This window comes from Prionailurus viverrinus, chromosome D4, assembly GCF_022837055.1.
Source record: "Prionailurus viverrinus isolate Anna chromosome D4, UM_Priviv_1.0, whole genome shotgun sequence".
In the NCBI taxonomy this organism is placed as follows: Eukaryota; Metazoa; Chordata; class Mammalia; order Carnivora; family Felidae; genus Prionailurus; species Prionailurus viverrinus.
Window position 1 is genome coordinate 6,976,022 of NC_062573.1, and position 13,719 is coordinate 6,989,740.

At 57.5% G+C, this 13,719-nt stretch overlaps 1 protein-coding gene across 8 annotated transcripts in view; it reads right to left on the reverse strand.

Moving 5' to 3' along the window:
* DAB2IP (DAB2 interacting protein) overlaps positions 1 to 13,719 on the reverse strand; it is a 188,604-nt gene that overhangs the window by 78,704 nt on the left and 96,181 nt on the right. For 7 of the 8 annotated variants that reach the window (XM_047829648.1, XM_047829645.1, XM_047829650.1 and 4 more), the window contains one exon: positions 2,871 to 3,022. In XM_047829648.1, coding sequence (XP_047685604.1) covers positions 2,871 to 3,022 — 152 coding nt within the window. Of the gene's footprint in view, positions 1 to 2,870; positions 3,023 to 4,788; positions 4,806 to 13,719 lie in introns of those variants that run through there. The other variant, XM_047829651.1, reaches the window with a different exon arrangement.

The window sequence follows — 13,719 nt, forward strand, 5'->3', positions numbered from 1 at the left end:
CATCAGCCCTCTCCCCCAACCAGCCTGGCTCAGTGTCCCCACCCCTGAGCCAGACTCCTTTCCCAGGGAGCCAAAGATCCTAGCACAGAACCAACTGGTTTCCAGCCTCCAGATGAGAGAATTCCAGCACAAAAAATAACCTCCACAACACAGCAGTTTGCAGAACACAGGCAGACAGCGTGCAACAAAGCCACTTTAGCATCCCTGAAGCAGACAGCGTTATCCAAAGTCTGAACCCAAGTGGCCGCCCCAGAGTGCCCTGTGTTTATCGAAAGGGGAAGCCATTGGGGACCAGGGCTCCCACTCGCCCCCTTAGAAGCTCCCACCCTCCTTCCCGTTCCTGCACTTACCCCCATGGGGTCCCATGGAGCCAGGATCCACCCCCCTCTCTTCACTGTTAAGCCGAGCCAAAGGCAGCCCATTCTGTCTTCCCAGCCTTCAAGAGCACAACCACACCACGTCGGAGAAGAGGGAGGCTCCTCTCCGTTCACCCAGGTTTGACCCAGGTCTTTTCTTTTGGGGGGGGGGGGGGTAGGGCGGGTGGGTCACCAGAGTTGGTTTTACTCAGTCAACTCTAAACAGGATGACTCCAGGGACTGCCCCCAGAGAAGTACCTGCCCCAGAGAAATATCTGCCCTTCCATCCCCGGAGAAGCTGATAAATCTGTTATTTCTAAGCAAAGCAGCAAACAGGAGATCCCAGTCCTGACAAAGCCTATTTCAGCTCCAAGGCTGGGTCGAAGGATTTCAAACTCAGTCTCTCTGCCTGTCCGTGAGATATCTGGGCTCCTCTCCTGTGCCAGAGAAGCCACCAAGCCAGATTTTGTTTATAGAAAATTAATAAGACAATTCCACACCACTGCCAGTGACATTCTGCTCCAACTGCTACTGTTCACACCGTTTCTAGAAACGGGCTTATAGTTTCACTCCCGACACCCCCCCACTCCTTGCCCCTCAGACATGTGGCAAGGCTGACCCGACCTGAGACCAAGATGGGCAGGAGCTGCTCGAGGTCACCTGGGCCATGCCCCGACCTCCAGGCAGGAGGCCGGGTTGCCGGCCAGCACTTGCCGGCTTCTTGGTGCAGGCTTCCCGCTGGAGGGACGTAAACATGGCATGCACACTGTCTGCTCCCGGGAGGGCAGACACACTCAGAGGCCGGGACGCCTGCTGTCTCTCCAGCTCCCCAGACAACCAACACATGCACACAAGACGGGGTACGTACACAAGCCCCCGCATGCGGGTGCACAGGGTCCTGACCCCCGCCAAGGAAAGCGCAGAGAAGGGCATGTTCCCGGGGGAGAAAGCCGGAGGCAGGGGCTGGCGGAGGGAGGAAGGCAGCAAACCGGGTGGCCTGCCGCCCAGACAATAACAAAGATGGGAAGCGAGATTTTCAAAGACGCAGTGGCTGCACCCAGCGCTGAGCTCTGGCCTGGCCGCATCCTCCTGCCAGGGCACGCCTGGTCCCCTGGGGCACCACGGCCATCAGAAAAAGGCTGAGGGTCCTGCCTCAGGCTGGGCTTGGCAGCTGGGGCAGGAAACCAGCTGCAGGCAGCAGTGGGGATGGATGCATTGGAGAGCACCTCTGGGCTGATGGAAATTAAAGGTCTAGTGATTCTCCCAGGGGGTGGGAGGGGTACTCTCCAGGAAGATGCTAGGGGTCAGTCAAACAGCCACTCAACCTTGGGCAGGAGTTGGGCTATAACTTGTACTCCTCTGCCTGCTGGAGCCAACGGGAAGGAGAGAGACATTTTAATTCTACCTGTGCCTCCCCTACAGGGAGTGCCAACTTGCCAATCATACACAGGGGCACAGCCCTATGAAGGCAGATGCCAGGGGCCTGAGATGTCGGGGCTGAATGCTGAAAAGGCTCCTTGGTGCCTGCCTGTTCTTTCACCTCCACTAGCCGAGCAGGGACGTGTTCTAACTGGCACCGGAATCCATCACTGTGCCTGTGCCCAAGTGGAAAGGTGCCGTGGCTGGTACCGCTCACGGAGGGGGACCTGGGCCCCGAGGGACCGTGTCTGCCCAGTGCCCCCGGAACACGGACAGGATGGCTTGCCCTTGCGAGCTGAAGCCTGCTCTGTTGCTGGTGACTGGGAGCAGGCTGAACCACCTTCTCCCTCTCCTCCTCTGCCCCACAAGCCACCTCCCCCTGGAATTTCCACACCTGCTCCAGGCTTGCCCAGGAAAAGGAAACAGGGAACAGGAGACACCCCTGGGAGTGGAAAGGTGAGGGAGGCAAGCAGCTGCCCAGGCTGGAGAGGACGAGGCCCTTCTCCCCTAGCCTCAGGCGATGCCCCTGAGCTCAGAGCCCCAGCACTGCCCCCTGTGCTCACCCCAGCCCCCAGCGGAGCACGCGCCCTACTTAGAGCAGATGTGCCCCCTAAGCGGCCCAGCCCCCTGCTCCTCCCCTCCAGATGTTCACCCTTTTCCTCACCACTGAGTCTCGGCAAAACCCAGACGAAAATGCCTTTTGTATCGGACACCCGGGGGCTCCAGAGGCAGGGGGATGGGTCCTGGGGGTGGAGGCGCCACTTCGGTCCCCAGCGCCGGGCACCGCACCGCCCGGGAAACAATGCCCACCTCGGCGAGGCGAGGCAGGACTTCTCGGCGAGGGCACTTCCCGCCCGACCTCGCCCGGGGCCGCGGACACCCCCTCCTCACCCCGCGGGGAGAGAAAAAGGTCCTCCCGCCGTGACCCCCCCGTCCGAGGTGGCCCCACAAGTTGCCGGAGGGCGGGCGTGCGGTGCCCTCCCGCTTCCAGCGCGCCCCAGCCCCGGCTCTCGCTTTGTCCCCGCGCCCTCCGGGGCGCATCCCGGGGCGGCGGCGCGCGGAGGCCGGGCCGGGCGCTGGCGGCGGCGGGCTCACCTCTCATTGTCCGCGGCGGCGGCGGCGGCGGCGGTGGCGGCGGCGGCGCTCCGGAACCCCGGCAGGATGTGGCGGAAGCTGTGGTTGCGGTCCAGCTTGGGCTGGCTCTTGGTGCGCTTGATGGAGCCCTTGAGGCGGCGGCTGAGGAAGCCCTGCGCGCGGGGCGACAAGAGGGGGAAGGGGAGGCGGGGTTAGCGCGGCGGCGGCGGCGGGCCCGGGACCCGCGCGGGACCCGCGCCCTGGCTCGGGCGGCCGCGCGGCCGAGGGCGGGCGCGGGCTCGGGCTCGGCCCCAGCTGCTCGCGGCCCGCGCCGCCCGCCCGCCCGCCGACCGAGCGCCGACGGCCCGGCCCGCGCAGCGCGGCCCAGCCCACCCCGCGCCGCCCGGCCCAGCCCGCCACGTCGCCCCCGCCCCCTAAGCCGCTGTTGCCATGGCGACGCCGAGCCGAGTCGCGCCGGCCGCGGCCGAGGCCGCCCGAGCCCCCCTCCCCCCGACCCCCCCTCGGGCGCGGGGCGTGGGGGGGGGGGTCCGGAGGCGAGGGGCGGGGCTGCGAAGGGGCGGGGACCCCGGGGGGCTGCGGCGGGCCCCCTCACCTCTTCCCAGAACGAGGTCACGCCCCCACCCACCTAGAGGAGTCCACGCCCCGCACCCCATCCCGGCTTGACACCGTGCGGTCCTCCACCCGCGAGGTCGGGGTTCTCAGCCCCAGGTCTTACAGATGAGGAAAACTAAGGTTCTGAGAGCTGGCGTGTGATCGGTCCTCTGGGGCCAGTGCCTGATAGTACCCTGGCCACCTGGCCCCCTAACCTGGGTGTCTTCCCTACAGCAGGCGACTTTCAGTGACCCTCGGGGTGAAGCTCCTTGCCTGCAACCTTGGTTGCCGCAGCAGGGGCGCTCCAGCAGGGGCAACCTCCTCAAGGACAGGGTCCCTAGCACCTAGCTCAGGCAGGGGGCAGAGGCTGAAGGGTTTGCTGAGTATCCCCAGGGCATGCTTCAAGGTTTGCAGCCACGTCAGAGGGAAGGCTGGGCAGCAGTCGCTAGATGAGCTGCTGCAGGGCACCATTCATGACCCATGGCCGGTAGGGGTCCCTTCCTAGGAGGAGTATGGCAAGCCCCAGCCAGGGTCCCCGTTCAGGCCATTTCATTTGTCCGTCTACCAGGCTGCGCAGCGTTGGGAGGACAGAGCTTAATCCCATCCCCAACTCCAGGAGCTCCTGGTCCCACGGAAGAGACAGGGAGGAGGACAGAGTTGAATACATCCAGGTTGAACCAGGCCTCCCTTTATAGGTGAGGGAAGATTTGGGGGGCTCAAGCTATCCAGGCTGTGGAACCACAGAAGGTTAGAGGGAGAAAAAAACTCAAGGGAGGTGGGAATCCCCTGACGGAGGAATTGAGAGGGGTTCTGGGGGTCTCACCCACCCCAGCCTCAATTCCAGGTGATATAAGGACAGAAGGAAATGGGATAGTAACTCATTTTGAAGTCCATGTTGTACCCAGTGTGATCACCACATTTCATCCATCACACAACAAAGGCTAGGCTTGCAGCCCTCTCTGGCCCAGGAGGAGGGGTGGACATTTGCTATAAGCCATGCCCCGTGCGGGATCTGTCCATCCCTATGACCCCAGCACCCCATCACTTCATGATGAAGTGAGCCGTCAGTTGTACACATCATCTCATGTCACCCACACAAACAAGAAAATGACAGAGAAACATTACCCCTTTCTGCAAACGAAGAAACCTTGCTCAGAGAGGTAAGATGGCTTGTCCAAGGACACACAGCTTCCGGGCCTGCCTAATGCCGGGTTCCACTGGGACCGCCCCCCTACTCTGCCCACCCTCTTCAGGCTTTCCCTTTTCCTATCCTTCCACCCTTCTTTCCTCTCCCTCAGTCTCTCACCTCCGTAGGAAGACGACCTACCCCGTGGTCACTTGTCAGAAATCTGCACATCCTCCAGGGCCTAGCTGAAACACCACCTCATCCAGTCCTTCCAGGCAGTGGGTCCAAATCCTTCTCACTCTGCAGCTCAGTGTCACCAAGATGCTCTAATCAGCTGTAGTTCAGCGAATATTTCATAGGTGTGAGGGGCCGCAGGAGGGAGCTTCCTCCAGAGGGCAATCCCTAATGGAGAGGGACCACAAATGGTGGCAGGCCAAGGAACAGGAGGCTCTCAGGGGACAGACACAGCACAGAGGCAGGAATCTGCACTTCTGCATCAGCTCTGGGCACCCCCAACCTTGGCCTCCTGCCGGGTAAGGCCAACTTGGATGGGTTCTTCTCTCACAGCCAATGCCTCAACGGGCTTGTACTTTTTCTTGGTTTTCATTTTCTACACTGATGACAATTTCACAATTTTTACACTGCTTGTGGTACAAAGAACCTCAAGGCATTTTTCACAATTTATGTAGTTCATTATGTAGCTATACTGACAGCTTTATCCTATTTCTGAGTTTGTTTGTTTGTTGTTTTTTTTTTTTTTTAAAAGGCTTTCTTCCTTCTAGGAGGTTGAGTGAGGCCAGTGTCACTCCTCTGCCTCACCCCTCCCTCTAAGGCCACACTTAATGCTCCTCTGACCAGCTGCCTCCTCCCTAAAGCCTACTGTTCCCCACTCAAACCGACCATGACCACCCACACCACATCACATGTGCCCACCCTGGAGGACCTTGTATCCCCCAGAGGACCCAGCTCAGGACTCTGCATATAGCAGACTTAGCAAAAGGCTCATCATCCCAGAAAGCCACAGCTGGAAGGGGACTCAGGCCCAGAAGTCTGTATATAAGGGCAGACGAGCCCCAGAGACAGGAAGGGACTTACCCAAAATCACATATCAAGGTTAATCAAAGACCCCAGACTCCAGTTCCCTACTCTGCCCAGCCTCGTAGCTTGCTTACTGACCTCCTTTATGGGGTGGAGGGCCACGGGCGGCTTCTTACCCAGCCCCGGATGAAGGGAGATGAGCCTTTTCTCCTGTCCCTTCATGGGCGGGTCCAGGGACGTGATTTCTGGAGGTGGCTGCAGCTCTAAACTCAAGAAGTCAGAAAATCTTACTCTAAACCCAAGTCAACCTTAGTGAGAGGCAGTGGCCAAATCATGTCTCTTCTTTGTAACAGGGTTCTTGAGGTCTGCTTTCTAGAACTGTGGTGCAGCCTCCTGACAGCCCAGTGGCTGAGATTGGGGAGCAGGGGGCAGGCAAACCAGGGCTCAGGACCAACTCCACAGCCCCCCTGGCCAGAAGATGGCAGGCAAGGCCCAGCAGCAGTGTGTGAAATGGGTGAAGGGGTGCAGTGCAGAGAGAGAAAGCTGTGGACCTTCCAGGGCCTGACTCTATCTATCCCAACCCTCCCCAGGAGGCCACCCTGCTGATCACACCCGTGGGCCAGCATCACTTGTGTTCGTATCTTAATTCAGACAAGTTGTGGGCAAATTACTGGCCTGCTCCACTCCAAGCCTCAGTGTCCCTATCTGTAAAATAGGCTAATGATACCTACTTTAGAGGGTTGTGGGAAGGATCCAGAGGCAAGATATCACCAGTAATATAGTAAATAATAAGCCACGGAACATGGTAGTTGCCAGCTTTATTATTATCATTGCTGATGTGGCTGTAGTACAGCCACCAAGTTTTGCCCTGAGAAGGTCCATGACCACCACAGGTGGGAGTCTGCCCCGGGCTCTCCCAGGAGCCTGAAGGCTATCTCGCAGCAGGGACAGGCTGGTGTCATGCCTAGTGAATGAATGAACAGGCTTGCAAAATGGTCCCGGAGCCACAGAACGTCTTCCGGGTTGAAGGCTTTAAAATAAGCACGTTTTCTAAAGCAACCTCACAGAGCCTCCCAATGTGCAAAGTGTGCGAGCCGGGGGCAGGCGGGGCCGCTCGGTCCCCAGACCAGGGACCGATGTCTAAAGCTCGGCGAGCAGCCAGTGCGCCCTGTGGGGACGGAACCCACTGCCTCCCCAGATGGGGTGTTCGGCCTCTACTAACACAGCCTGTAGCTGTTTTTCCACATGCTTCTCAGCAGCTCCCCCATCCCCATCCAGCCATTGTGCCACCATCCTGCCCCAGCCCTCCTCATCCCTTCCTCAGGATGTTCTGAGAAACTTTCTCAAGGGCCCCCAAGGAATTCCAGACACGTGATGTGTTCCTTCACCCACTTCAGTCAATTCCGAGCGGGGCCGATGAGGAGAGATGACCAGTTATGGAGCTCCTGTTCTGCGGCATCCCTGCCCCTGGCACTCTTTGAACACCCCCCAAGTCCCAGGAAGGAGGCCCGGGGAGATGGGCCTGTTATCAGGAATGCGGGGAGGATGCCTCAGAACTCAGAATGTTTTGGGTTTTCAGGTGGGGAAACAGAAGCCCAGAGAAGCTAAGCCCCTCGCTCAGAGTAGCAGAGCTATTAGGCGGCTGGGGGTGTCTATACATATGGGGGCCCTCGACATATGTGCCCGCACGTCCTCGCCAAACAGCTCAGCCCCAGGCCCCGGGGGCCACAGGCCAGACCAGAGGAGAGAAAGCAACTGCACTCTCTCCCTGAGCACAGCAGTGTCACGGGTGAGGACTGGTGGCTCAGGGAGGGGACACCTTGCCCAGGCCCAGCCTCACACATGCCTCACACACGAGTCCCCTAGGCAGCACCTAGGGGACCCCGGGTTTGCACTCCAGCACCACCCCTTGGGCACCCAGAGGTGGCAGGCCACCACTGGTCCTCTGAGCCATCTTGGACCCTGAGTGTGAAGCGCCGGGCACCGCATCTGGCACACAGCGGGCACTCTTGTCGAGCGGGAGTCCCTTCTCCTGGCTCCATCATCTGTTCGGTCCTGCATCCTCGGTCCTGTCTTCAGGGCCTTTCCCCTTCTAACAGACAGACCGGTGGTGGGCCTGACCTGCCTTTGACTCCCACTGAGACAGCGCTCGGGATAGAGGCAGAACCCGGCGGGCTCTCCCTCGGCCCAGGCCCCGCTCCTCCTCCAGTGGCCGTCTCCAAGGCCTGCACCCACACAGAGAGCCTTCAGGGAAGGAAGCCGCTTTAACAGGCGTGTCTCTCAGTATCCTTCTGCAGCTTTGCAAGGATGCCAAAATCACACCGAAAAACACAGGGAAGGGAGCGGAAGACCCCATCTAGATAGTTCCACCTCTCTCGACCCTAGGAGAGGAGATCTGCTGGGCATTACTGGCTGGCAGGCAGCCTCGACGCCTTAGGCTCCGGGAAGACGTCCTGCTTCTAGAGTCGCAAGGAGGGGCCAGATCAGGCAGCCAGTGCAATGCCCACAGTGTAGAAGGCAGGAGGGCAGGAGGACTTCCCAGAAACACTGAGCAAGGCAGTAGCAGAACCACGGCAGAGCCTAGGTGTCCTATCTCCTCACCCAGTGCTCTTTGCCACGCCTGTACCCCACCCTTCGAGAACCTCTCAGGCTCCCCACATCTCCTCTCTCCAGGCCTCAGTCTTCCCTTCTGTATTATAAGGGCTGGGTTGGGTGATCACCAGGCTCCATTCCAGTGCTGGTATCTGGTGATTCTAAACAGCTAAAGCCAGAGCAGCTGTGCCTTCCACATCTGGGCTCCCCCAGGCCCGGCACTAACAGGACCAGAGGCTTCTCTGGCTTTTCCTCAGTCCTTCAGACACACCGTTCCTCTTCCCTGTTCCTGGGGCTCTGCCCTCAGCAAGCTGCCAGGCTTCCCTGGCTTCCTCCCCTGGGAAGTATGTACCATCAAAGAGGGTCCCAGTTGGGGAATGACTCACTCATGGTGGAATGTCCGACATTGTGACAGCCGTAAGAGGGCAGGCATTTTAAGCCGGGATGAAGCTGGTGCCTTCCTGGTAGTCACCTACTCACAGGCCACCCTATGCGCACATTACCCTCTGTAGTCGCCTGCCAGTGCTGCTTTGAAGGTAAGACCTCCACACCCCAGCTTCCCCAGAAGGCAGCCAGACTACTGGGGCCGCAGAACAAGAACCTATTCAAGAGCCATGAGAGCCAGCAGGGGGCTGGGTTTTGGCACAGAAGGGTCACTCTTGCATTAAAATATTGCCAAAAAACCCACACTTAAACACGTTTCTATGGAGAAACACACACAGCCAGAAATGCACACAAATTCAAAGACATGCATGCATTCAAAGACACATGGTGGGGCGGGGGGGGGGGTGCGTGCCCACAATGAAATGCACGCATAAACATACAAGTCCCCTCATCACTACCACACACAGATACACACACATAAACAAACGTGCACACTGACCAGCACACAGAGAAATACACCCATACGGTCATGAATCATGCAAATGGAGATACAAATACACCGAAACAAACTCACAAATATACATACATACTCAGCTGTCACCAGGCACATACAGAATGACCAAACATACCAGCTCATACGGACTCATATTCACAACCACAAAAAGCTAGGAGCCCAGGTCTTGGGTCAAAGGGGAGAAAATGCTGCTGCTACCATAATCCCCATGATCTGTGGGCAGGACCTCACTCTGCACCAGAATCTCTATTTGCTTCTCTCACACCCTGAAACTTTGCCTTCACAGCTCCCTGAACATGTGGTTTCTCCGAGTCATGTGGCCTCAGGGCCCCACCCCCTGTCCAGAGCTGGAGATCCCTGCCCCAAACATTTCTCCTCCTGCCATCATCACACCTAAAACTCCACCTAGGTCCTAGGGTTACCTCACTCTCTAGGAATCCCTGGGAAAAAGGCAAATACTTTTTATCCCCCGCCCCCAAGAGGCATGGTAGCAAAGCGTTCTACCACTTAGTGACGATGGGCCCTAGGCCAGTGACCTAACCCTCCGAGTCCATTTCAGTTTCTGTAGAACAAGGACAACAGTAGTCACCTCCAGGTTGTTGTGACAAGTCAGTGAGATCACACATGTAAAGAATTTAGCCCTTTTCCCGGCACTCAGGAAATGTTAGTTACTATCATCTTCGTTTTTATGGCTTGGACCTTGACCACCAAGGGCCAGCCCAGCCATTAGCCGGAAGGAAAGAGAGAGCAGGAGTTTATCAAAGCAAACTGTAGAACCCAAATCTCCTTTGGTGGGGAAGTCTGCTGGTCAACAGCTCATGCAGGGTGTATTCTCTGAGCCTCCCCATGTGCTCAGTCCTGGAAGGGATGGGATTTCTGCCCTCAAGGATTCCACAGTGCAGCTGGAGAGGTGAACCTGGCCCTTCCTAGACACCTCCAGGAGCCTCCTCGCTGCTTTGCTATCTCCGGTCTTGCCTCCCGTCCCCTGTGCATTCTCCAAGGGCATCCAGAGGGGTCCTTGTAAAAGCAGATCATATCCTGCACTGACCAGCTCCACCCCTTTCCGCAGCTCCCAGAGCTTTGGGGATAAAAGCCTAGCCCCTTGGCAAGGCCCTTAAAGCGCTTCATAATCCATGCCCTGGGCTCCAACCCCAGTGGCTTCAATGGGACTTTCAGAATCGCCAGCCCCTCCTGCCACAGGGCCTTGGCATAGGCTGTTCCCACTGCCTAGAATGGAGACCCCTTTGCCCAGTGGATCCTGCATGCCCTTTTGTCTCTCCTCACAGTCTGTCCTGAGGTGCCGACAAAATGCCCTCCGAGTAGGCCAGGTCCCTCTGCAGACTTATCACCGTTGTAATTATACATGTATTGATTTCATGCCTCCCTCCCTCACAGGACTGTGGGGACCATGCTGGCCTGGCTCCCCAGTGCAGGACACATGGCAAGTATTCCTCAATACTTCCTGAACTAATTAACAAATATTAATGATATGAAGGAAAAAGGAGAAAGGCTGAGAATATGCTCTGGGAAGTTTTTTTTTTTTTTAATGTTTATTTATGTTGAGAGAGAGAGAGAGAGAGAGAGAAAGAGAAAACGCCCATGCGTACACACATACACACATGGGCGTGCGCAAACTGAGGAGGGCAGAGAGAGAGAGGGAGAGAGAGAGAGAGGGAGAGAGCGCACCCCAGGCGGGCTCAGCGCTGTCAGCACAGAGCCTGATGCAAGGCTCGATCTAACGAACCGTGAGATCATGACCGGAGCCAAAATTAAGAGTCGACACTTAATCGACTGAGCCCCGTGCTCTGGGAGGTTTTTCAAGGGATTCCCTTGTGGTCAGTCTGGGTGGATTTGCCGGAGGAGACTGCTTTTGAGAGCGTAGTAGAAACACTGAAAGCGAGGCAATGGGTGGTCTTGCTGAGCTTATCTGGGGCAGGGAAACCGCAGATGAGCATTCCGGGCAGAATCCTGGCACGGGCAATGGTGCAGAGGTATGACAGCCCGAAGCCTGGCTGCCTCAGAGGCCCATGGAGTGATCACAGGTCTCTCTGACCTCCCAGTTACACCCCGCCACCTGAGCCCAGACTGATAACGTGGGGCATGACCCCTCCCCCAACAGTGCAGACCACACCCGGATCGAGGGGGCCCCTAAGGAAGCCTGGGAGGAAGGAGGAAGGGGGCACCCAGTTGGGAAGAGGATGAGCGTGTGCAGGTAGTGGGAGGGGGTAATGGTGACATCAGAGAGGCCCTCTTGATACGTGCCAGGGCCCAGGACTGAGTGGCATCAGTGAACACTGATGAAATGACACACATGTTTCCGAGATCTCAGGGAGGGAGGTGATAACCCAGAGCAGCCGGGGAGTGACTCACTGCCCCATAAATCCTCTGGCTAGCCGACACTTGCCTTAGCATAAGAAGCCCGTCCCAGAGGTCTGGACAGCCACAAACACTTCATCAGCTGTTTAAGCCCTTGGCCAGCCCTGACCCCGGGCTGGGGAGTCCAGCACCGAGGGCTGCGTGGCTGCAGTGAAGCTGGCTCCGTCGGGGAGCCTCACCCCTGCAGCAGGATCTCCCCCGTCCTTTCTCCCCGCTCCCCCCTCCAGGCCCTGCCTGAAGTCCCAGCACCAGGCCAGTCTTCCCGGGGTGACTCACTAACTACAGAGCTTATTCCCTGTCCTGTGCTCTGTACACCCTGCATGAGTGAACACCCCTACCAGAGGCCACCTGGCAGAATGGCAAGAAAACCATGTTCGGAGTCAAGAAAGCTGAGTCCAAAAACCCAGCTTGGCTATTAATAAGAATGACGACCGTTCCAACGCGCTAATAAGAGTAAGCCAGATGTACTTATTCAATAGCCCCAAGCTTCAGGCGCCGTATTAGAGCTTCACGTGACTTTCCTGGTTTCATTCTCACAACCCAACGTGCAGATGACAGAATAGAGGCCCAGCGAGATCAAGCAACTTTCACAGAGCCACACAGCCAGGAAGCGGCCAAGCTGGGATCAGTCCAGATAGCCTGTGCCAGAGCCCAAGCTCTTCCATAATTCCATTATCACACGGCGAGGCTCTAAGCAAGTACCTTAGCCTCTCTGTGACTCACTTTCCCTTTCTCTACAATGAGGGGATTGGTCTGGCTGAGGTCTAAATGCTTTCCAGTGTAGGCATGCCATCTTTCCCCTCCCTGGTGACCCATTTGCAGGTAACAACAAATGGGAGGAATCTTCTGGAGACCACAGCTTTCAGGAAGGAAGGGTGTGAACGGTGGGGACTCCAGCTCTGTGCTGGGCCACAGGGGGCTTCCGGGAAGTCGGTTTCTCCTCCTGCCCCCCCCCCCGGCCCCCCCCCCAGGTACCTAGGTGGTCTGGAGTAACCCTGCATCAGCAAGGCAGGGAAGAGGTGCTATCCTTTTTCTCCCTGGACCAAGGCCACCAAAAAGCATCAAGACCCCAGGGTGCCACAGCCCCAGGGACGAGAAACATTAGTGGGAGGGAGAGGTGAGAGGCAGGTGGAACCCTCATAAATCCACCTGAGTGAGCAATGCTTTTTAAAGCCCTTTTCACTACAGGATACAAAATGCACCGTTTGGGGAGAGGATTTTATAGGCTATTTCTCCTCCTGGGTGATTTACCATCTGCAGGCCTGGCTTACCTGGGAGTTCTGCCCCTGAGGGATCATGGGAACCCATGGAGTGGAGCCAAGGTCAGTTTCACAACAAGGGCTGGTGTCCTTGCCAGGGCTCTGTGGTGGTCCGAGTGACTTGTCCTGACCTCCTGACCTCTCCTCCCAAGATGGGTGTCCACCTGGCCCCAGAGACATCAAGCGGGGCTCTCAGAAGGGACTTCTGCTCCCTACTCATCCCCTCCCCACCCTGCACTCACTCACCCAATCCATTCTCTCTCACACACCTTCACTGCACAAGCCCATCCAGGGGCCCACCACACACGAGGCCCCGTCTCAATGCCCAGGGTTCAGATAAATCAGAAACAGTCGCTGCCCTTGAGAAAGTCACCGTCTGGTAGATGGTTAAGTCACAGTCTGACTGTGACTGAGCTCTGAAGCCTAGGGGAGGAGATGCCTGCTGGAGTGGGGGAGTGTGGAGGAGGGAAGGAGCTCTCAAGGCAGGGAAATGGAGAGGGCCTGTTGACAGGACCAGCCTGTACGAAGGAAGGCACTGAGGCTGGGACAGGCCTGGGGGGTGGCGGCTGGGGAGCTGGATCCCACCCCCTGGAAGCCATCTAAGGTGCTGGAGCAGGGCAGTAACAATCGTGGCTTATTTTAGGCATTCTTTAAGCAATTCCAGAGGAAAAGTAACTCATCCCAATGCAAGGCCTTGTATTGGAAACAGATGTCATTGCAGCCACCTCCAAAGAGGGCCTCCTGGCTTTAGAAACAATTCCCACCTGAAGACTCAGATATAATTATGTCTATAATCCAACCCAAATGCCACTTGATGTGACAGAGACAATTGCTTTGTTTTCCCATGAGGGGGTGGGGAAGTGAAGGCATCTGAGCCCTGCCCCCCACCCAGAAGAGGGCCTGCAGAGGCCACAGGGTGGGGTGAGACGAAGGGAGCCATTCCTTTCTGCCCTGAACAGACACCTTTTG